The sequence below is a fragment of the Punica granatum genome, chromosome 1 (genome assembly GCF_007655135.1).
Source record: "Punica granatum isolate Tunisia-2019 chromosome 1, ASM765513v2, whole genome shotgun sequence".
In the NCBI taxonomy this organism is placed as follows: Eukaryota; Viridiplantae; Streptophyta; class Magnoliopsida; order Myrtales; family Lythraceae; genus Punica; species Punica granatum.
This window is the reverse complement of record NC_045127.1, coordinates 8427865-8451732: the sequence shown is the minus strand read 5'-3', so window position 1 is coordinate 8451732 and position 23868 is coordinate 8427865. Positions and strand designations below refer to the sequence as shown.

At 39.4% G+C, this 23868-nt stretch overlaps 6 protein-coding genes across 7 annotated transcripts; all 6 read left to right on the top strand.

Moving 5' to 3' along the window:
* Positions 1 to 1484: 1484 nt before the first annotated feature.
* Positions 1485 to 4306, top strand: LOC116193297 (cold-regulated protein 27). Its single transcript, XM_031522114.1, has 5 exons — positions 1485 to 1668; positions 2351 to 2536; positions 2622 to 2886; positions 3590 to 3708; positions 3826 to 4306. The coding sequence occupies exons 1-5, from the start codon at positions 1594 to 1596 to the stop codon at positions 3892 to 3894; spliced, it is 714 nt and encodes a 237-aa protein (XP_031377974.1). The 5' UTR covers positions 1485 to 1593; the 3' UTR covers positions 3895 to 4306.
* A 934-nt stretch (positions 4307 to 5240) lies between these two features.
* LOC116215570 (coenzyme Q-binding protein COQ10 homolog, mitochondrial-like) lies at positions 5241 to 7947 on the top strand. Of its 2 annotated transcripts, XM_031551447.1 has the most exons (5): positions 5241 to 5680; positions 5762 to 5957; positions 6562 to 6693; positions 7368 to 7497; positions 7588 to 7947. In XM_031551447.1, exons 1-4 carry the CDS (start codon positions 5361 to 5363, stop codon positions 7488 to 7490), a joined length of 771 nt encoding a protein of 256 aa, XP_031407307.1. In that variant the 5' UTR covers positions 5241 to 5360; the 3' UTR covers positions 7491 to 7497; positions 7588 to 7947. The 2 variants fall into 2 exon arrangements, with proteins under 2 accessions (XP_031407307.1, XP_031407227.1); XM_031551367.1 differs by having other exon boundaries at positions 7368 to 7947.
* A 3004-nt stretch (positions 7948 to 10951) lies between these two features.
* LOC116189057 (non-specific lipid-transfer protein-like 1) lies at positions 10952 to 12663 on the top strand. Its single transcript, XM_031518586.1, has 4 exons — positions 10952 to 11302; positions 11422 to 11482; positions 11993 to 12095; positions 12201 to 12663. The coding sequence occupies exons 1-4, from the start codon at positions 11177 to 11179 to the stop codon at positions 12280 to 12282; spliced, it is 372 nt and encodes a 123-aa protein (XP_031374446.1). The 5' UTR covers positions 10952 to 11176; the 3' UTR covers positions 12283 to 12663.
* A 753-nt stretch (positions 12664 to 13416) lies between these two features.
* Positions 13417 to 15215, top strand: LOC116189048 (alpha-amylase-like). Its single transcript, XM_031518575.1, has 4 exons — positions 13417 to 13612; positions 13695 to 13824; positions 13937 to 14742; positions 14837 to 15215. Exons 1-4 carry the CDS (start codon positions 13526 to 13528, stop codon positions 15098 to 15100), a joined length of 1287 nt encoding a protein of 428 aa, XP_031374435.1. The 5' UTR covers positions 13417 to 13525; the 3' UTR covers positions 15101 to 15215.
* A 3075-nt stretch (positions 15216 to 18290) lies between these two features.
* Positions 18291 to 20196, top strand: LOC116191375 (alpha-amylase-like). Its single transcript, XM_031520251.1, has 4 exons — positions 18291 to 18450; positions 18599 to 18731; positions 18904 to 19688; positions 19788 to 20196. The coding sequence occupies exons 1-4, from the start codon at positions 18364 to 18366 to the stop codon at positions 20049 to 20051; spliced, it is 1269 nt and encodes a 422-aa protein (XP_031376111.1). The 5' UTR covers positions 18291 to 18363; the 3' UTR covers positions 20052 to 20196.
* A 342-nt stretch (positions 20197 to 20538) lies between these two features.
* Positions 20539 to 23369, top strand: LOC116191359 (protein CYPRO4). The gene is made up of 2 exons (XM_031520250.1): positions 20539 to 22286; positions 22844 to 23369. The coding sequence occupies exons 1-2, from the start codon at positions 20658 to 20660 to the stop codon at positions 23123 to 23125; spliced, it is 1911 nt and encodes a 636-aa protein (XP_031376110.1). The 5' UTR covers positions 20539 to 20657; the 3' UTR covers positions 23126 to 23369.
* The last annotated feature ends 499 nt before the right edge of the window (positions 23370 to 23868 follow it).

The window sequence follows — 23868 nt, the reverse complement described above, 5'->3', positions numbered from 1 at the left end:
CTACGGAAAATATTTTCATAGGATTCAATTCTGGGTTGGGCCGGGAGGTATCATCAGATGTTCTAACTGGGCCTTGTCCGTGTTGGGAGAATTTCGATGGGCCTGATGTCCCTTTAAAGGAAAAGTAGCCCGTTGGACCTAATAAAGAAGTGAGATGATACTTCCCTGTCATTGTTGCAAGCATGGGTGATTAATTTCGGGTACCTTATTTTTTTCACGATATCCGGACCCTACCTCGTAAGGGACAAGTTTCAAGATTTTGGAACCGAACTCTACTATGTTGAAACATGGAACTGGAACCTACCTAGAACCTGTTCCGGGTACCGATGATACCACAATGATTGGCCATTTGACCTGGCGAATCAATTAAGTCACACTACTACCTTGTCGGGCCAAGATTAAAAATATTGGACAAAAGAAGGAAAAAACAAAGAAGAGGGAAAATACTTCACACTTACAAACTAATTTTAAAAAAACATTATATATATCGTAATTTGTATATATATTACCTTTAGTACAAAATTTCTTCTAATTTTTCTAAATAAAAGTTGGGTAAAAGTAATTTTTGGAAATAGTCTGACTATAACAATCGAATCATTTGACATGACGCGTTGACTGAATTATGTGGTATCTTATTAGGGTCAGATTTAAAAACATTAAAAATGCTTAACTTGTCGACCGTACGATCGGATCTTTTGGTATAATGCGTGATCGATTTATGTGATATTTACTCGGATTGGATTTGAAAGCGCTAAAAGAAAGGGAAATTTTAGAAAATGAAAATTACAAAAAAAAAATACGGTTTATGATCGGATCATTTTGCGTAACATGTCGATGAGATTGCGTGGTACCTTATTCGGCTTAGATTTAAAAACACTAAAAAAATGTAACGTTTCGGCCTAACGATTGGATAATTTGGTGTTAACATATTGATCGAATTTTGTGAAATTTTACTGGAATTCCATATGAAATGCATAAAAGCATTGACCTTATGAAATGTCTCCTCTCACCCGCATGTGCCCTTATAGGACCTATTTTCATTAATGAGGTGAATTTATCAAAAAAAAAGGAAGGGAAGTGGCTAGTGGAGGAAACGTCTCCCCTCGCCCGCAGATGTCGTTATGGGACTTATTTTCATTATTCGTATATATGTATATAATAATAATATATAATATAATCCTAGATATTTTGTGAGCAGCCCATTAGTTAGAGAAAGAGAGGAAAATTATTGTAAAAAGACAAAATTAAAATATAAAGAGAAAAGAAAATACATACGTGGGTTTTGCTTTGACAGGGGCTGACAGTTAAGAAGACACCGCCCCGCCGCCAAAAGTTTTTCCCGGCGTTTAGGACAAAAGAGATATTTCGGATTCCCCCGCCTTCACTCACAGAACCAAAAATATCTGGTGCTTAGGTGGCATGTTCATGGGCCCCATGACACGTGTAAAAGCATCGACAGCTGTCCAAAAAAGGCCTTCCCCTCTTCCTCCTCCTCCTCGTTCTACCTCTCTTTCTTCCTCCTCCTCCGTCGTCTTCTTGCTTTCCGATTTCGTTCATCCTCATCGTCATCGCCATCCCCTCCCTCTCTCTCGAATGGAGAAATCGCAAAGTAGTCGGTCCACCGCAAGTTCAAACGCCTCGGCAGAGCAGAAGCTGTGCCGGACTCCGGTAGGTGCCGCTTATTTTGAACCTCTCATCTCCCTCTTTGGCTCTGTTGACCTTCCTGACTCACTCATCGTTGATTGATCGACCTTTCATTTCGCAAAATGGTGCCATTTCCTTGATTTTTCTGCGGAGTGTTGATTGATTGTTGGGTTGGGAGCTGATTGCAGGATCTATGATTAGACGATTTGCTCAAGCGCTTCTTAGTTGGAAATGAAACCCTCATGATTGAAGCTAGCTAGTTGAAGATCGTGATTTTTGATTGACTGCTTATTATTTCTCAGAGCCCAGCGCTGGGCAGTAAAGGGGTCAATGGACGATATATTGTTTTTCTTTTTAGGAATAATTAAGAATTACTGGACATATCAGAGCTGGGTTCGTTAATAGTTAGTAGTAAAAACGAACCATTAATGCAATAGGAGATGTTTAAGGCAATGAAAGAACACTTGATTAGTTTCGGCATCAGTAAAAACCATATATGGCATTACCACCGATGTTAGTTCCGAATCCAGTTGCTTTGTAGCTCGCATCGTTATGTTATTGTAACTTACGAAGTGATCATCACAAGCATGGTATTCGAGTTGTGGCTTTCTGTTTATTTGTGAAAGTCATTAGGATGATTGTAGGAGGTATTCGTCGAGGACTGTTAGTCTCTACTGTTATTCTTAATGTATTTGGTCTTTCTCAGGAATCCTCGATGGCAGAATCCATGTCCATGGAATGGACAGATGAGAAGCACAGCCTCTACCTCAAATCCATTGAAGCTTCCTTTGTAAACCAGCTGTACAATTCCCTTGATTTACGCAACTGTCACTCGCAAAACGAGCAATCCTCCGGGAAAATGCCTAAACCCATCAGTTCCCCTTCTGGTCAGGTTAGGGACTACTAACCTCATTCTGATGCTTTTACTTGCTCTGCATTTCGATATTCTTACATTTCTTTTACTCTCTATGTTCCAGTTCAAAGTTCTTCGAGATGGCTTCTGGCAAGAGATCAATTTCACGAGGCCTGGCTTTCAGCAACATAAAGATGATGAGTCTCGCTACGTTCTTTCTAGTCCATGGATAAAGCACTTTAAATCCGCACCTAAGCTCCCGGAATGTGAAGCAGTGAGCATGAAAGACAAGGGGAAAATCTCATGTGCATCAGCTGCCAACTTAGAGCAGCCTTCTCAATGTTGGTCTCATCGTAAAGTTGGTGGAATCAATAGCAGTGCTGATTTAGGTAAAATGCTGCATTCTGCATTTAAATCCTCTGCAATGTCATGCTTAGAAGCGATACGTGTTAGCTTACAGTTTCGAGCTATTTTGTCATACACTTTCTTTGTCCCTGCCTGCTGGTTGCGCTTTTTGTTGAGAAGTCAAACTTACTAATCAGATAAGGAAAGGTTCATTGAAAGGTAGAGTCCTTTCTTGCCTAATCTAGCATTTTGTTTGGATATCTTTAAACTCTTGTAGTGCTGCTGCTTTATTCTTCAAGCATCCGCCGCCTTTCCTTTGTAATTGGTGATGGAGTGTTTTTATTTTGGAAATTTACCCTCAGGGGTTCATCGAAGCAATCCTGACAACTCTCCATTTTATTATATTTTAAACACTCAACACCTATATTTCATGCTGAGTTGTTCTATTATTGCTTTTTGTCCGAGTAAGCCTTCCATCTCAGCACATTAGAGGAAAGTGCTTTATGTATTTTCTCAAAGGGTGAAGCTGATAATTATTTTGCATGATATTGCTTTAATATTGTGATTCTCTTACCATGAAGACGGTGCGTCTCAATTCACTTATGCAACTCATCGCCCCCTATTTCCTTGTTCAGCCAATCTATGGTCAAAGTATTCTTTACTTGCTTATTGCTTGGGACAAGCATAAAGCAAAGACGAGGCAACAATATTTTTGGCTGATGAATTAAGTGATTTGGGTTCTTGCAGAGGTTTCTGATCAGAACTTTATCAACGATGATGAGGAAGGAGACAATGCCGGCAAGAGCAGCATGGATGGTGCCAAGAGGATGAAAACTCGGGAAGGCGGAACTCCAAGCACTGATCAGGTAATCGACAAGCTCTGGATCATTATTCTCATTACACAACATATTACAATCATGGAAGCGGTTCAGTATGAAATGTCCTTCAGTATGAAATGTCCCCCTTCTCTCTGCTTCTCCCAGGTCGTTCCGTTCGGTATGCCCCCTTTGAATGACGATGTTACGAAGACCTGCGCATCCTTGGGTGGATAAGAGTACTTGGACCTCAGAACGGCTATTAAAAGATTCGGGCAGGTTTCTCTGTACAGACTAACAGGGACAAATGATTCAAGATTAGATTGCTCGTTGGTTTGCCTGATAAAGTGAACGAGAGCTTGGTGCTTCCTAATTCATGCGGCAGCTTGAAAGGAGAAACTAATGAAAGAACGAATGCAACTTTCTTCGAGGAATAACGCTTCAGTTTTGTCGACATCGAAAGTATCGCCAAAAAATTATGACTTGCTCTAGTGTTTTGTCATCATCAAGGTTAAAAGAAACGAGTCTGGAGAGATTCCTGTGAGTGATGAAGATTATTGTTTTGCCGCTGTTGTCAAGATTATAAACCCTATTCTTAATCTTGTGCTTCTCTCTTTATATGCTGATTCAATCAAGTTGTGTGATCCAATATAGCTGCTCCAGTGTCCGAGCTTCGAGGGTCTTTTGTTCCGAGAGCGGTGGTTGTCGACGTTATTGTCTTCTTAGATTACCAATGAACGACCGGTTAATACAGATCGCAGCTTTTGTAGACTATATTGTGTTTACAATGATTGTACGAAAACACGACATTTTAACGGCAACAGCGTGTAAAATTTGGCACTTCTCATACAATTTGCACAGCGAAAGTTAAAAGGAAAAAAACATGTATTATGTTTGTTTATCAAATCAAATTTAATTTTATATTTTTTTTTTAATTTAATAATATAATCATTATTTTTTTAATCATTTTTTAAATTCTTTATCATATTTTTTTAATCTATTATTAAAATTATTTTTTAATATTAAATTTTTTCAGCTATTTAATAATCAATAATTTTTTTCAGTTTCAACATTTTTCGTTAATTCAACAATACAATAATTACTTTATTTATTTATTTTTTAAATTCGCATATTTTTTTTCAATTATTTTTATTTTTATCGTCTCAAATCAAATTAAATCAAACTTAATTTCGTTAGCAAATGCAATGTGATCAATCAAAATTTTTTTTTTGGGCTAATCTTGTTCAGGTTTCGTCCAACTAATCATAGGGGCTCTGTGAATCCTCAGCGGCGTATAGAGTGGGTAATCACGTCAAAAGTGCTCCGGTGACCCCAAAGAAATTCGAATTCAGGATCGGATGCAAGTTTAAGCGCAACTTAACCACTAGACAAATCTCTTGGGTTAATAGTCAAAATTATTTGCTTCAACAGACTAAAGATCTTCTAGAAACGTCCAGAGGTTCGGCTTCAATGAGAACCGCCAACTTTAACCCCCTCCCGACACGTGTCGCATTTCTAGCGGAGGAAGAATCAAATTTAAATAAAACAATTTTATTTTATTTTATTTTATTTTTCGCAAGGAAATTTTCCTCTCTTTCGTCTCCTAAATCGAACGCGCTCATTTCATTCTCGGTTCTCCTCCTCAACTCAGCGGATCCCAACCCTACCCACGAAGATCTCCGATACCTCTGGGAAAATTCGTAATGCCGCCATTTTCAGCCGCGCCGAAGGCGTTGGGGTCGTTGCTATGGCGCAGGACTAGTATAGGACGCTTGGTCAGGCGCCACGCGAGCTCCGATCCAATCAGCAATTGCGACCGATTTAGGTGTTTGGGCTGCTCCGGTGTTGCCGGAATCGGGAATTCATTTGGCGGAAAACAACCTGGTCGTCACAAGGAGGCCGGGCTTCTCACCGGAAGCTTATGGAGCGTTAATAATGGGCAGAGGAGACGGTTTTTGGGCTGCGGAGATGGCGAAGAGGGCAGCGTCCTGTCTAAGGTTTACGAGGAGAGGCGCGTTTTGGGGTAATCTTCTTTGAATCTCCATCTCCTGACATATTTTACTGCCGATGATTGCGAAGGGGCTGATTGGCTCTTCATTGTCAGGTATTCTCCGACCCAGCTGTTTGATGTGGTTGCTGCTGTCGACTTTTACCAGGATTTCCTCCCCTGGTGTCAGCGGTCCGAGATACTCAGGAACTATCCCGATGGATCCTTGGATGCCGAACTGGAGATTGGTTTCAAGTTCCTAGTTGAAAGCTATGTTTCACATGTTGAGATGAAGAGACCAACCTTTATAAAGGTGAGTTTGCCTACAGGCATGCTCATGAAAGCTGTCAATGAATTTGTAACCCGGGTTTAGTTTTCTAATGGGTCGGTTGGTTTATGTTTCCGATTATTATAGAAAATAGTGGAGCTTGGTCGTTGAAAGCGTTCGATTGAGTCCTGCCAGCATCTTTCATGAGCTTGTCCGATTATGTTTTTCTAGAATTTTGGAGTTTCATTATACCAAGTATAAATTGTTCGTGTTTAGTCTATTGACATCTATGCAAGTCCTTTGTATGATATACTTATCGAATTACTCAGAAAGTGGTAGTTTTATCGTGCTGGAGATTTTGTGTGCAGTCTTTGAGTTTGGCCAAATGTCCTTCTTTACCTCTTTGTCATTTTCAGATTGGTATGATTTATTGCTGATCTCCTGTTGAATATGGTGCTTTAAGGTTATGATTAAAATGTTGGAAATGTCCTCTTGTTGCTAATGACAAGGTAAAATTGCCTATATTAGTTCATTGTTAAATCTGTGGTAAATGGCCTGATACTTGTCCTTGATGTTTTTCAGTGGATATTTCCTTGTCTTTACCCAATCTGTGGCTTTGTTATTGATTATTCCTCTGCTTTTCTCGCAGTCAACAGCATCAGACAGTACACTTTTCGAACATTTGATCAATGTTTGGGAATTCAATCCTGGACCAGTCCCGGGATCTTGTGACCTTCACTTTTTGGTGGATTTCAAGTTTCAGTCGCCACTCTACAGCCAGGTACTGGTCCTGTTTCTCCATCCGTTTTCTTTATTTATTAGAACTGAAAACCTGCTTGGTCACGGCCCTCCTCGTTTTCGCTTACTCTGTTACTGAATTTGGTAGATAAGAGCAGTGGACATCTGTAACATGTGAAATTCGAGATGATTACATATCAGTGTGTGATTATGTTACAAGTTAGTTGGGATTCTCCTTAGTTGTTTCTTCAAGCTTTGTCCAAATTAAGACGTGTAATTATCCTTGTTTCCCATCTTTTGTGTCTCTCAATTTGTGATAGACACCAATATCTCTGTCACACTTTGAAAGTTTTCAAAGGCCTCGGCTGACGAAAGAAAAAAAGTTTTCAAAGGCCTATCCTGCTCTCTTCGTCCTCTTTGCAATGCAGAAACTGATTGCGAGAAGCCTTTGCAATGAGTTCCTCTCGTGCTGGGAACTACTACAATAAGGAGTTGGATCCAGAATAAATGAAGTCTATATAGCAATCACATTGGATTTTATCTGTTAGAGAATTTAGAGAATTTGTTCACATGTGACCATAAATTTTGGGATCTATGGGTTTGTGTCTGCATCCACATTTACATGAAACACAACCTTCCTATAATATGTGTCTTGAGTCTGACATTTGTGATCAGTTCCGATAGTTTTGACATCGGGTGTGGTATTGTTGCTGTCAGGTGGCCTCCATGTTCTTCAAAGAAGTGGTAGCTAGATTGGTGGGCTCATTCAATGAACGCTGCCACTCAATATATGGGCCTGAGGTGCGGATTCTTGAAGAACCTCACCGTCAGAGGGCGTAAGACTTGAGTAATAATTCTTGTTCTGATCTCTTTCACAGCTGAAATCCGTCGTCATATACGACACATTGAAATATTGGTCCATGTCATGCTTGATCAGTTGATCACTCTACGGAAGTGAGGCCCTGGCCTGGTGAGCTAACCTCGGAAACTGGGCCAGAGGAGCTGCTGATAGTGTACGATGCCTTGCATTCATTTTAGATTATCGTTCAAAGAGGGAAGTAAGAAATCCCTTGCATTGTTTGTAATTTTATGTACGGGATAGGAAGATTTACAATAAATAGCATTCATACCTATAAAAAAACACAATATAGCATTCATTCGAAAGCGACATTGCCATTTGTTTTCAAGTACATGGCATGAGAAGACATTGATCAAATTGTAACAAATTGAAAAATGAGTGTTTGATCACTCAAATAATTATCAGTTTAATGGTTATAAGGGAGATTCATAAGCTTAATAGATGAGTATCGCGGCTAGAACATCTTGATTATCAAGCGAAAGCGTGTGCTATTGTATTGCTCCACCTTTGATATCTCATTAATTCTTTCTTATATCATCATTGAGAGGGGTGGGTCATTTAAAATTTTCTCCTTAATATTCATTTATGTTCTTTTGATGTTCATTTAAATTGAATAATATTAATTCCCAATTCTAATTCTAGACGCTATTATAAGTGAAGACCAACCCCCTGCTCATATCACAACCACCACTGTTGACCAATGGATACGGCGAGAAAGAACTATATTGTTAAATAACTCCCAAGTTGTAAGGTGGTGTTAGGGTACAGAAGCTCCTTGAAAGGTGAGTTTTAGCTTCGAAAAAATAAATTTCTTGTTATTTAAGAAGAAAACTTATCATTTAACAAGAGTTTTGATTCAAAATAATAACAGATTGTTTGGTTTGTGGATAAAATTTTAGAATCATAATTCTAACTTAATTCTACCCACAACAAAACAAAATAATTCATACAAATTCAAAGAGTGGGCCCCATTTATACCACTTTTTTTCACAACAAAACAAAATAATTCATACAAAGTTAAAGGGTGGATTCCATTTATACCACTATTTTTCAAAATTAAAATCTGATTTTAAAATTCTATTATGAAACCAAACGCAACATAAGTATTTTATTATTAGTATCTTATTTTTCATAATAATAAATTTCTTGTTATTTAACAAGTTTCTTATTATTTTGATACCGATAATCTGCAACGTGAAAGGCTCTAATTGGCCTTCGTAAACACTCCCTTATAAGGAGCCTCCATAGTGAAGTTTATCTGAAATTACAATTCACACCATTATTACTCTTGAAAGAACTCTTGCTCATATCACTGTTGACATCCAGCCGCCGTTGTTAGTTTGGGCTGCCTAATGGATGTGAACTCCATGCATCAACGATGATTTCCAGTCGATATCGATTTTATTTATAAAATCATTTTTCAGATCTTTCAAATGGATTTTTGCAAATGAAAATGTTAAAGTCTCCTAGAAAGTATGCCTAATAATCCTCCTAATACTCACATATATTAAATAACTCTTGAATGTAATGAAGGTATATTATTAAAACAACATTAATAGAAGCGACATAGCAGAATCGTGGGAGCTCCATTTGAGAACTCTCAGCTCTTGGTAAAATGTCATTGATTGTTTAAATTATTCCATTTGATAATCATAATCTCCATGTGAACTGACCTTTCATTTTAGTTAAATGAACTTATACTATATTCTATTGGTGTTATATTCAAAGAAGGTTAAAATTTACCTATAGTGTTTGCAGGTAATAATATATAATAAATTATTTCTGAAAAATTAAATATTTTCTCGATAATTAGAAAGAACTCATTGAAAGACGTGATATGCCTCAAGTTCAACGTGCGAAATTCTCTATAAATACTTGACAAGTTCATTTTACAAGTGATATACTTCAAGTTCAATATGTTATATTCAAAGAATGTTAAAAATTGTCTAGATTATTTTCAAATTCATTGAACATGAAAAATATACCACTTATGCCGAGGAGTTCTTTCAAAATATTGAGAAATTTTTTAATTTTCTAAAAAAACAATTGTATATATTATTACATACAAATAATATGGATGAATAATCAAAGTGCGTCAAATATGACTAAAACAAATATAGTAAAATTCATTGAACTAAATTTGAAAAGTCAATTCAACGTGGAACTGGAGGTTATCTAAAATATCAATTAGAAAAAGGTCACTCTAATAGAATTTTCAAATGGAATTTACATAGTAATTAGTTTTAGTTATGCAGATATGTTTGATTCTTAATGAAAGAAGTATGTTGTTCAAGGTGATAAACATTTGGTAACTCATAAATAATATTTTCCTCACAATTTTGCCTTACGTTTATTTATTTTATGATATTAAATTGTTTTAAAATAATAAAGGTACTCAGATTCGAATACATAAAAAAGAAAATGCTTCAATTATAATTTAGACTAAAATAATGTTTTTTAAACGAAAACAAATACATTAATTATATAACTAAGTACAGACTCGTGTTTTACAGGCATACAAAAAATTAATAAAATTTTGTTGGAGAAATTAATTTTAATATTTATTTGGAAATCTAAAATAATAATTTTTTTTATTTGCAACTTTAGCGTTTCTTTTCATTTTTAAATGATTAGACGTGGATAATAATTTCGTTGATGATATAAATTATCTGAATATGACCAACTATGAGCCGGGGCTTATAAAATTTGGATAATGTAGCTCAACCACATCGCGTATTTTGGATTTTTCGATGTATACCTTAATATTCGAAAGCCCAATGGGTTCCAACCAATCTAGTTCAAGCCATGTCAGTCCATCAAGAGGTTAAACTTATTCAGTCAAGGAATTTTTTCATTTACAAGATTCGATTTAATCTAAGGAAAATAAGTGCTGGATCACTTGAACCAAAACGTTATTGATTCTCGAAAATCAATGAATGTCTCTTGATAACAAAAACAAGTGTATAGTAAAATGTCCAAGAGGAAGATTACAAAAACAGAAGAAAGTATCGGAGATCCACCAAGATCACTACAAATAAAAATACAATGTGATATAAGCACATCAAATAAACGCAATGCAATTGCAAAAATCTTTCCAGTTGCTGTAGATTTATTCTCGGCCTATTGCAACTACATTTTGTATGGACTCTATTTAAAATCGGGAAGCAAAGCTAAATGAAATTCATATAAAAACTGTTACTATGTAAAACATAGAAGTAGAGCCAACGGAAGTCTTGAACTGTACTCAACGTAAGAACCCTTCATAGATTAATAGTCAATTCCCTAAACAGTCAAACCAAATAATCGAGCCTCCTTAATCGATTCAAATCAGCGAAAATCAAACCAAAATAATCAGACTACCTCGTGATTCCGTGTTTTGGATTTTATGAGTGTTAATAATTGATATAATAGCCGATAATCATATGACAAGAACCGAAGTAAATAAGAAATTGAATGATGGCACCTACATATCAGAGGAGAGGACTGCCTCGGGAAAGCCAACCGCGGAGACGTGTCCCATACCGGACGTAATCCTTTCTCTCCACTTCTACCGCTTCAACTACCGATTCGTCCTCTCTCCTTCCGACGACTCCGATCAGCTGTCATCCCTCTCCTCTTGGCCGTCCTTCTCCTTCCCTAGCGCCTCAGCGTTTCCCCTTCCATCACGATGGCCGCTCCCGAGCTGAAGTCGGACGCCCTGATGGAGCAGATGAAGAAGCACCTCTCCACCGACGCCGGCAAGGAGATCACCAAGAAGGTCGGCCTCGTCTACCAGATCAACATCGCCCCTAAGGTCACCCAATCTCCCTTCCTGCCTCCCTCCCCTCCAGGCATGTTACCCCCACGGCCGCTGGGAACCCCAATTTCGTACTGAGATGTTTGCTGCTTGTTTGCTCTTCTTTGGTGTTTCAGAAAATTGGGTTCGACGAGGTGGTCTATATCGTTGATCTCAAGAAGGGCGAGCTCACAAAAGGTCATCTACCTGTTCCGTGATTGTTGTAATGCGCTTTCTGTTCTATCTTTCTGCTGCCGGTTCTTCACCTATATCTGCTTGATCTGATCGGAATAGAATTTTGCCCGATTTGAGTTCTTGGAATTGCTAGGTCTTCCTGTTCACTGCGTTGTCAATTGCAACTCTCAGCTCTGGTGTTGTGTGAATTTCGGCTTGCGATTCGGCGTCTTCATTCCGCTTTGCCTCTGTGTTTCCATGAGTCTGTTGTGTTGTGTGTATGTAGACAAATAAGTACTACCAACAGCTTCGTGGGCTTCTCGTATCGCTTTGCACTTGTTTTGTCTCGTCGAGATTTAAAATGGCTAGCCTGCTATAGGGTTCATCTAATACAGACCCTCATGAAAGTCGGAAGGTTCACCGATAATTGTAAAGTGTTTCAGAAATTAAAAGATTTAATCAGATATAAGCTGGTTGTTGTGTAGTTTCAGTCAGCTTGTTAACCATGTGATGTTCATTGAAATTCAACTGCAGGGCCTTATGAAGGGGGAAAGCCCGATGCCACCTTCTCCTTCAAGGATGAAGATTTCATCAAGGTGGCTACTGGGAAAATGAATCCTCAGATTGCTTTCATGAGGTATGTGGTTCTTCTTGTCCTCGCGTTGTACTCTGATCTCGTCGTTTCCTCTTCTTGCTTCATTGCTATTTTCCATGGCTTAACTCGTTTTAATGTTATTATCAGAGGAGCCATGAAGATCAGAGGCAGTTTGAGCGCAGCGCAGAAGTTCACACCCGACATATTCCCAAAACCATCGAAGCTGTGAATACAGGCAGATGGGAATCATGTGCTACGTTAGGGCTTTTCTCCTTTTTCATGTTGAATTCAGAAATAGGTTCGAATATTCAATTGGTAGCACTGATATTCGCTATAATGCAACACAGATGGGTTGTCTTCATGGCTCGGTCGAAAACTTCCCTCATTCCATTCAGCTGTCTTAGAATATGAAATTTGCCAATGTCATGAGCTCGACCTTCCCTCATTCCATTCAGCTGTCTTAGAATATGAAATTTGCCAATGTCATGAGCTCTTCTTTTCCAGTAGCAGTGTATTTTCTTTGCTGGGACTGTCCTGTCCATCTGTATTTTCCATTACAAGATTACATTTGTGTTTCTTCCATGATGAAACTGCGTCTCATGTTTCTCAAGTTGCAGCATTTCGGATCGACAAACTTTTCCAGAGCAGGTCTGTTGGGCACTCTTATCTTATGCTCCAATTACACTGCAATTGCGGAATTCCTCGAACCTTGAAATCAGGTTTTCCGTGCTCTGTTACATAACCGTGTCATTGTCAATGTTCAAAACGATTCAGATTGCACTCAATTTTAAAGATGCTACTGTGAGTAAATCGGTCCCAAGCCGCCTTCTTCCTTATTGCCCCTTATCCTTTTCTTTACACGAATATGAGATGTCGACAATCTAGTTTTTGGCCGTGCAAATTTATGCAGTGTCCTGCTCATGTGGGTTCATGCCATATGATGCACATGGACACGATGACATGTTAGGCTGCAGCCACTTTGTTGCGTATTTATGTGGGAGTGGGAACGTAAAAACTGCGCTACTAACATGCTAAGACTCGTATGTGAATGTGCCTAGTCGGAAAACTTGCAACTTATTAGTTTGTAAAGTATCGGCCCGCTCTATGGGAACTTGAACGATGATCCGGGGAAAGAGGTACATTTCCGACCCGCATTCTCATTTAAACGAACTCGATCTTCCACCCAATTCTAGACCATCTTAATAGCGTTTCATTTGACTTGATCGGTCCAGCACATACCGTGTACCATGGGTTTGATATTTGAGACCTCATCCACATTGGACGAATTACGTATGTTACGGTCGGTCGGTCTCCGTGTATTACGGTAAAATTTTCCACATTTTTTTCCGTAAAGAGAAAGGAAGCACGATAACGGTCAACGGTCTTTCCACCCCATTAATTCCATCAGCGGAGATATATACAAAAGAACGATCCTTTCTCCCGAAGACACGCAGACAGAAGCAGAGCAGAGTATGAGAAATTTCCTCTGTCATCTGCGCCTCCTCGTACTTTGCTTCTCCTTCTTCGCCCCGCTGGCTTCTCCCGCCATACTATTTCAGGTAATAAATGAAGGAATATGATTCAATTGAAGTTGGACCGAATCTGTGTCTGATTCGATTGAAGTTTGTCTACTTTTGACAGGGGTTCAACTGGGAATCAAGCAAGAAAGGGGGATGGTACAATTCCCTCAAATCCTTAGTTCTCGACTTGGCCGGAGCTGGAATCACCCATGTCTGGCTTCCTCCTCCCTCCCAATCCGCCGCTCCCGAAGGTAGACCACACGACGACTCAATCCCGAGCCTATCCTGTTTAGTTTAGAGCTCCAGGTTTGATTCTCTATGACCGAATGCTGTGTGAATTGTTAACCATTTTTTGGTTTCTAGGATATTTACCGGGGAGGTTATACGATCTTGACGTCTCGAAGTACGGGACGCGTGACGAGCTCAAGTCCTTGATCGATGCCTTCCATCAAGCAGGCATCAAATGCCTGGCTGATGTAGTAATCAACCACCGGACCGCGGAGAAGCAGGACGGAAGAGGAATATGGTGCATCTTTGAGGGCGGGACGCCTGACGGTCGGCTTGACTGGGGGCCTTCCTTCATCTGTCGGGACGACGCCAATTATTCTGACGGGAAAGGGAACCTCGACTCAGGCCTGCCCTATGACCCCGCCCCGGACATCGACCACCTGAACACTCAGGTCCAGAATGAGCTGTCGGACTGGATGAATTGGCTGAAGTCCGAGATTGGGTTCGATGGCTGGAGGTTCGATTTTGTTAGGGGATATGCCCCCAGTATAACCAAAATCTACATGGACAAGACGAGCCCGAATTTCGCAGTTGGGGAGAAGTGGGAAGAGCTTTCGAATGGGCCGGATGGGAAGCCCAATCAGGACCAGGGTCTGCACCGCGAGGCATTGGCCAACTGGGTGCGGGACGCCGGTGGGGCAGTCACAGCCTTCGACTTCACCACAAAGGGGATCCTCCAGGCCGCCGTGCAGGGGGAGCTCTCGCGGCTCAAGGACTCAAACGGGAACCCACCAGGGATGATCGGCCTGATGCCCGAGAAAGCAGTCACCTTCGTAGATAACCACGACACGGGGTCGACTCAGAAACAGTGGCCATTCCCTTCCGATAAGGTCATGCAGGGGTACGCGTACATCCTCACGCATCCGGGCACCCCAACAGTTGTAAGAAAAATCTTTTCCCTTACCATCAATTGATCTAAGAATACCGGCTGGTCGATATTTGTAGCTAGTGACATGTTTACATGTGATTCGCCAGTTCTACGATCACTTCTTCGACTGGGGGCTGAAGGAGGAGATCAGCAAGCTGATATCAATCCGGGCGAGGAACGGGATCAATGAGAAGAGCAGAGTGAAGATCGTGGCCGCCGATGCCGACCTCTATGTTGCAGCCATCGGTGATGATGAGAAGATCATGATGAAGATAGGACCGAGGTACGACGTTGGAGGGCTTGTTCCAAGCAATTACCAGATTGCCACCTCTGGGAACGACTACGCTGTGTGGGAGAAGAAGGCAGTTTGAAAAACTCTCTGATGGAAGATAGCTAAGAACTAATCTCATTTGTGATCATCAACAAATAATAAGAAGATGACTCTTCCTATGGTAATAATAAATGCCTTTCTTTTTTTTTTTGAAACATCTCGACTATTAAAATGAAATCAATCAATCAATCAATCAATCAATATATCAATCATTCAATCAATCGATATATCAATCATCAATCGATATATCTTTCTATCTAAAATTGATCACACCTTAAAAATAGGAACAAAACAGTAATTAATTCATATATAGAAATTAAAAGATAATAGTTAATATTATAATTAATAATAGTATTATATGAATATAAAGAGAATATTTCAAACTTTCGTTCACTTATTATCATTTCATTAATAAAGAAATTTATTCATAATTAATAAAATAAAGAATCATTTAAAATTATAAAAACTTGAAATCAATTTTAAAATTTTAAGAATTATAGTTAATCTTAAAAAGCTCAATTAAATAGAATTTTCATTCAAGTGATTGGGTTATCTTATCTTAAACTATTCAACTTTTTAAATATTTATGAAATTCAAATTTATAATAAAAACAAGCAAATAATGAAATTCAAAAGTTTTGATAGGTTCTAAGAGAATTATTCTTTCATCTAATACAATTAAGGATTAGATCTAAAAGTATTCAAATTTTAAATAAATTTTCCTAGAAATTAAATTGGTAAGTGTAGTAATATATATATTACATGAATTCCTTAATTAAGAACTTTTGATACATATTTGCTATATATTCTTCTATCACGGGTCTGAATTACCATATTAAAGTTTACAAAATATAAAAGATCAACTTTTGCATGTTGATATAAACTATAAATTCATACAAATTATTATTTTCATATTTAAATTTTTATAATAAAACTTTCTTTACAAAATTCATTCAACGTATGGGTGCGATGAACTAGTATATTATAAAGATGAATTCAAGGACATAAATAGAGTTACAATGGCAAATGCTAAACTAATATAGTAAAATAGATTATGCTTGTAATAAATGCCCATAACAAATGCTCCCATTATTGCAAAAAGAAAAAACTAAATTTTCATATATTTAAGGGTTAATAACCTAAAGATGCACAAACTTTACACATTTTTTCAATTTTAGCACGATTTTTTTCCTTGACCTAAATATGCACCAACTATCTATTTGATATCAATTCTAGCACGCAGTCAAAATTTTCCATTAATTTGAACGGAAATTGCTGACGTATGTTACCGGTTACACATGACTGAAGATGATAGATTGAGTGGGACCCACGGGCATTTCTTAATAATTTTTTTTCAGAAAAAGATTTTTTTTTAAAAAAAATTAGTTGAGGGGTGAAGGCCGATGGTGGGGGCCTCAATCCCAGTCACCACCTCCCCAATTAGGGTCGCCGTGACCACAGAGGGTGTAATTCGACCTATCATCTTCATCCACGTATCATTGATAATATACGTCAGTAAATTCTATTTAAATTAACGAAAAGTTTGACTTTGTGCTATAATTGATATCAAATGGATAGTTTGTGCATTTTTAGGTCAACGAAAAAAGTTCGTGTTAGAATTAAAAAAATACGTAAAGTTTGTGTATTTTTAGGTAATTAACCATAAATTAAATTTTATAGTAAATAAAATGTTATTCTAAATAAAATAAATATAATAAATATAATAATATAATAAATTTTAACATACAACGGACAAGTCTTATAAAAATAAAGAACATATATTTGGTTTATAATTATGTAATAATTTCTAAGATACAACGAAAATGGCCGTAATAAATGCTCTCAATATTGTAAAAAAAACTAAAATTCATAAATAAAATAGTATAGTAAATAAAATGTTATTCTAAATAAAATAAATATAATAATATAATAATAATTTTTAACATGCAACAAACAAGTCTTATAAAAAATAAAGAACATATATTTGTGTTAATAATTATATAATAATTTCTAAGAACAACGAAAATACTTGTAATAAATGCACCCAACACTGTAAAAAAAAACTAAATTTCATACATTAAATATTATAGTAAATAAAATGTTGTTCTAAATAAAATAAATATAATAATAACATAATAATTTTAAGATATTATACAAATAAAGAACATATATTTGTGTTAATAATTATATAATAATTTCTAAGATACATTGAACAAGTCTTATACAAACAAAAACACATATTTGTGCGAATAATATATATTCATGCCGGCATGTGACAGTCATTCTACAAAAATGCCATAGATTGTGTGTTAAAATTTATCATATGCATATGATAACATAAAAATTTATATGTTTGAAAATGAGGATATCAATAAATTAATCATATGCATATGATTTTTCATTCAAAAATCATCGAAAGCCAATAATTATATGAATCACTTAAAAGAAGAGATTGGAATTAAAAGAAAAATAATTAAGAGTTATAATATTTACATATGGATGCATTAATGGCATTCTTTAGAAAAATCACAAACCATCTGTACAATAATATATTTGCAAAAGATTTAAATACTACCTTAAAGAATTTAAATTATTTAATGATTTGCTCCTGATAATATAATTCCTAAAATCTAAAATGTAATGTTTTATTTTCAGAAAGTTGTTGGCTCCACCAAAATGACTCTATGGAAGAATGAGATATCATATTGTACATTTAAAGTAAAAACAGATCGAGGTATAAATTGAAAAAAAGATGTAAAAGAAAGTTATATTATGTAACAATACATTTTAAAATTCAATTGATATTAACAAATTTAGAAATTAATTGTACCAAATAAATTATCGTGATATTATGTTTACACGTTCGTTGATGTTGAAGTATATAAAATATCCTTGGAGAGTGAAACAATATTATATATTCAAAATCAATATATGACAATATAATTTTCAACTAAAATTTTAAAATCAATTTAAAAGTTTCATAAGTTAAACGACCCGTGTATAAAAACTAGTCTTTAAGCGAAATTGATAATCCTCAATTTAAATGCATATCTTTTTAATTTTTTCAATTATAAGGGAGGCCTATAGACCAACTACATTAACTTTAAGCGTGGATTACGGTAGGATTTTCCGCCTTTTAATTGAGAGAGTCCTTTTTTGTTTTTTTTTTTCCATAGGAGAAAGGAAACGCGATAACGATCAGCGGTCTTTCCCCATTAATTCAATCAGCATAAGTATATAAAATAAGAAAGATCCCATCAGTTCACACCACAGACAGAAGCAGAGGAGAAGCAGAGCAATCAGCATGAGAAATTTCATGTATCATCGGAGCCTCCTCGTACTATGTCTCTCCTTCTTCACCCCGTTGGCTTCTCCCGCCGTACTATTTCAGGTAATACTATGGACGATGATGTAATTGATTGATTATGTTATGGTGGAAGAATTTTGGTCCGAATGTAACGGAAGCGGCAGAAATCAGTGGATTCATGATAACTTCCTGACAGGGATTCAATTTGAAAGCTGTTAACTAACTTTGACAGGGATTCAACTGGGAATCGTGCAACAAGCAAGGGGGATGGTACAATTCCCTCAAATCCACAGTTTCTGACTTGGCCGGAGCTGGAATCACCCATGTCTGGCTTCCTCCTCCCTCTCAATCCGTCGGTCCTCAAGGTAGACGGCCCCCCGACTCAATCTCGTGCCGGCCGACCCGGTCTAGTCTAGTTCTCGAGCTGTTTAGGACTAATGCTCTATGCATTGTTTCTAATGTTTGTTTGAGTCTGTCTGAACATGGCGGGCGTTTTATTCTATATATATGACCAAATCCCGTGCTGTGTGTTTCTAGGATATTTACCGGGGAGGTTATACGATCTCGATGAGTCAAAGTATGGGACGCGTGACGAGCTCAAGTCCTTGATCGATGCCTTCCATCAAGCGGGCATCAAATGCCTGGCTGATATAGTAATCAACCACCGGACCGCGGAGAAGCAGGACGGAAGAGGAATATGGTGCATCTTTGAGGGCGGGACGCCTGACAGTCGACTTGACTGGGGGCCGTCCTTCATCTGTAGGGATGACGCCGCTTATTCTGATGGGAAAGGGAACCTCGACTCAGGCATGGGCTACGACGCGGCCCCGGACATCGACCACCTGAACCCTCAGGTCCAGAGTGAGCTGTCGGACTGGATGAATTGGCTGAAGTCTGAGATCGGATTCGATGGCTGGAGGTTCGATTTTGTTAAGGGCTATGCCCCCAGTATCACAAAAATCTACATGGACAAGACGAGCCCGAATTTCGCCGTCGGGGAGAAGTGGGACACGCTTTCGTTCGGACAGGAGGGCGCGCACCGCGAGGCATTGGCCAGCTGGGTCCGGGATGCCGGCGGGGCAGTCAAGGCCTTCGACTTCACCACAAAGGGGATCCTCCAGGCTGCTGTGCAAGGGGAGCTCTCGCGGCTCAAGGACTCAAACGGGAACCCACCAGGACTGATCGGTCTGTTGCCCGAGAACGCCGTCACCTTCGTAGATAACCACGACACGGGATCGACTCAGAAACTGTGGCCATTCCCTTCCGATAAGGTCATGCAGGGGTACGCGTACATCCTCACGCATCCGGGCACCCCAACAGTTGTAAGAAAAACCTTTTTCCCTTACCATCAGTTGATCTAAGAATCCCGGTTTGTCGATATTTGTAGCTAGTGAGTGACATGTTTATGTTTGATTCGCCAGTTTTACGATCACTTCTTCGACTGGGGGCTGAAGGAGGAGATCAGCAAGCTGATATCAATCCGGGCGAGGAACGGCATCAATGAGCAGAGCAGGGTGAAGATCGTGGCTGCCGATGCCGATCTCTATGTTGCAGCCATTGGTGATGATGAGAAGATCATGATGAAGATAGGACCGAGGAACGACGTTGGAGGCCTCGTTCCAAGCAATTACCAGATTGCCACCTCTGGTACCAACTACGCTGTGTGGGAGAAGAAGGCAGTTTGAACTATTTGATGGATGATAGAAACGATGTCTATATCTCACTCGTGATCATTGACAAATAAGAAAACGATGCTTCTTAATGCTTACTCGTGTTTTAATGGACAACATCCCAACTATTAAAACGATATCATATATGTATTCAGCCCGACGTATAAATCTCAATTATTTATACATCTCTTTTAAACGAGTCAAAAGTAGGTCATTCACGCTCAACCAGAAGAATATATAGCATTACTTGTGCGGCGACCCGTTTGGTGGAGTGGGGAGCATGATGAAATAACACAAACACAGCCTAACAACAACCCAAACCCCTCGAGGTTGAAATTCTTGTGATTCACTGATTCGTGAAATTGCTATCGAAAATTTAGAGGAGGAAGAAGAAAATTGTTTCTAGATAAGTAAATATTAGAAAGTTGAGGGGGTAATCTGTAATTTTATTTTCCTCGTGGCAAGTGGGAAATCGACAAAACCTAATTCGAAAAGGAAATCTCACAAAGGCGCTCCGCACCCATTTTCGAATTCGAAAACCTCCCGCTCTCCATCTCCTTCCCATCTCCATCTCCATCTCCATTTGCTTCTTCCTTTCCCCTTCTTCTGCTCACCAAATCAATGGGGTCCTCGCAGAGCCGTGAAGATGAGCTGTCGGACTCGGAATCCGAAGCCACGCCAGCCAGATCGGAAGTGGAATCCGAGGACTACCAGGACGCCAATGGACAGGGCTCCGCCGAACGAACCCCCAAGACGCCGTCCTCGGTTGACGAGGTGGAGGCGAAGCTCCGGGCCCTGAAGCTCAAATACCCGACCCCTCAGACCCAGAACCCCCACGTCAAGAACCCGGTGAAGCTCTACCTCCACATCGGGGGACACACCCCCAAGGCCAAATGGGTAATCTCCGAGAAGCTCACCTCTTATGATTTCGTCAAAAGTTGCAGAATTGATGGCGGGGAGAATGAGAGCGATGAGGATGAGGAGGAAAATGCGGGGGAAGCTTGGTGGGTCCTCAAGGTTGGGTCGAAAGTTAGGGTTAGGGTTGGGGCCGAGATGCAATTGAAGTATATCGGGGAGCAAAGTCGGGTTGATTTTGTGGCTCAGGGTGTGTGGGCGTTGAAGTTCTTCAGCAATGAGGACTACAGAACGTTCGTGCAGAGTTTTCAGGATTGTCTGTTTGAGAATACTCACGGGTATGAGGCGACGGAGGAGAACAGGGTCAAGGTGTATGGAAAGGATTTCGTTGGCTGGGCTAATCCACAAGCTGCAGATGATTCAATGTGGGAAGATGCCGAAGATGCTTTCCTCAAGAGTCCTGGGTCTGCTACCCCGATTAGGCCGAGTCAGGACTTGAGAGAGGAATTTGAGGAGGCTGCAAACGGGGGAATTCAGAGCTTGGCTTTAGGGGCATTAGATAACAGTTTCTTGGTGAGCGATTCCGGCATTCAGGTGGTTAAGAACTTCAGCCACGGGATCCATGGTAAGGGTGTTTTTGTGAATTTTGACAGCAGTAGGAATCGTGGGTCGAGCTCGGTCTACACTACCCCAAAGAAGGCCCTTCTTATGAGGGCAGAGACGAACATGCTCCTGATGAGCCCTGCGGATGAAGGAAAGCTACACTCTAGGGGGCTGCATCAGCTTGACATTGAGACCGGAAAGATTGTGTCTGAGTGGAAATTTGAGAAGGATGGTGTTGATGTTACCATGAGGGATATCACAAATGACTCCAAGGGGGCCCAGATGGATCCCACGGGATCCACATTCCTGGGTTTGGATGATAACAGGCTCTGTAGGTGGGACATGCGTGATCGGAAGGGTTTGGTTCAGAATCTTGCAGATTCGAGCACTCCTGTATTGAATTGGACACAAGGCCATCAATTTTCCAGAGGAACTAACTTCCAGTGCTTTGCAACCACTGGAGATGGTTCGATTGTTGTCGGGTCCCTCGATGGGAAGATAAGATTATACTCAATCAATTCTATGAGGCAGGCGAAAACAGCTTTCCCTGGTCTTGGTTCACCAATCACTCATGTGGACGTGACTTTTGACGGGAAGTGGATTTTGGGCACGACTGATACATATTTGATCCTCATTTGTACTGTTTTCACTGATAAAGATGGGAAAACAAAGACGGGTTTCAATGGCCGTATGGGGAATAGGATTGCAGCTCCGAGATTGTTGAAGCTAACGCCTTTGGATTCTCATTTAGCTGGAGATAATAACACCTTCCGTGGCGGTCAGTTCTCATGGGTACGTTCATATTCGTGCTTTCTCATATCAAGCCTTATTTTCTTTATCTGTTGGTACATCCTTTTGTGATTTAGTAGCATTAATTGTGTCAATACATCAGGTGTCGTTTAGACACATGAATGCCGTGCTGATGTCGAGGGTTGTTGGTTCATGTATATCTCCGTCTTTGCATTTTGACGAGGTTCTGATGGTAGGCTTGTGATTGAATGGATTGCTAGTGGTGAAACCATCCTCTTTTTTCTGTACTTAATTGTCGGGTTGCTCGTAAATCTCTAGGCAGAAGAAGGTTATTAATCAGGAGAATGCAGCAAATATGTGTTACACTAGCCTGTTCTTGCTGTTAATGAATCCATCAGATTCTACAAGTGAGAAGTAGATTTGAGAAGCCATCATAATTCTTTTCCAATCGACCTATATATTGTTTGCTATATAAATTGCAAAACATCCTTAACTGATACTGCCCTGTTCATCATTCTTTGTATCGGGTGTGTTCATCTGTGTATTTCAATGAGCAAAGCTGTCCACTTTTAACGTTTTGTGTGACTTATACTCCATAGGTGACAGAGAATGGGAAACAGGAACGCCACCTCGTTGCGACTGTGGGGAAGTTCAGCGTAATATGGAACTTCCAACAGGTTAAGAATGGGTCCCACGAGTGTTACCGCCACCAGGAGGGCCTCAAGAGCTGCTACTGCTACAAGATTGTCCCCAAGGACGAGTCTATTGTGGACAGTCGTTTCATGCATGATAAGTATGCAGTAACGGACTCGCCAGAGGCTCCTCTGGTCATTGCTACCCCTCTGAAAGTGAGCTCATTCAGCATATCAAGCAGGCGCTAGGACAAGTTTGGCACTCCATATCTTTTTCTGATGTTTTGTTCTACTACTGGTGTTGTCGGTTGAATTGATTTCTGAAATGCTTTTTCCTTCCAGAAGGTTACTCTAGTAATTGTAGTTTTATTAGATTCTTCGACTTCGAAGATGTGTAGTATTAGCTCTTTGATGGCACTGCCACTTATTGTTAAGGCGAGAGAGAATCTGAATATTCTCTGAAGTTTATGTTAATACTGCAGCTGTTCCTTCAGTCTCTCTCTCTCTCTCTCTCTCTCTCTAAGTAGGATCCAAGTTCGATCAATTAAAGGCTTGATCTCTAGTCAATGTACAGAGCTCGAGCTCGATTGAGGATTGGTTGCTCGACTCGGAGTTCAATCCATTGGCTTTGGCTTTTGACAGTTAGGAGTTCGTGCTCGAGATTGTAGTTGAGGCAAAATAAGCTCCTGAGGATATGGACTGTTTAAAAGCAGAATCGCGTTTTTTTTACTTTTATCAAAATAGCCAGAACGTTGAGGCTAAAACCAGAGTTAGAGAGCATAAGATACGTGAGTTTAGTATCAACAGTTTCGACCTCATCGTGCTCAAGCTAAGCTCGAACTTGGCACGAGCTTGAAAAGAACAGGCTTGGTAAAAGCGTGGAACTGAATCAGGCCAGAGTAGCTCAACTCGATTGCATCTTGAAATTCAGAACATGCGGATTTTGAAGCATCCGCCTGGGAAGTTACAGCAGTTCGACTGAACAAGAAATG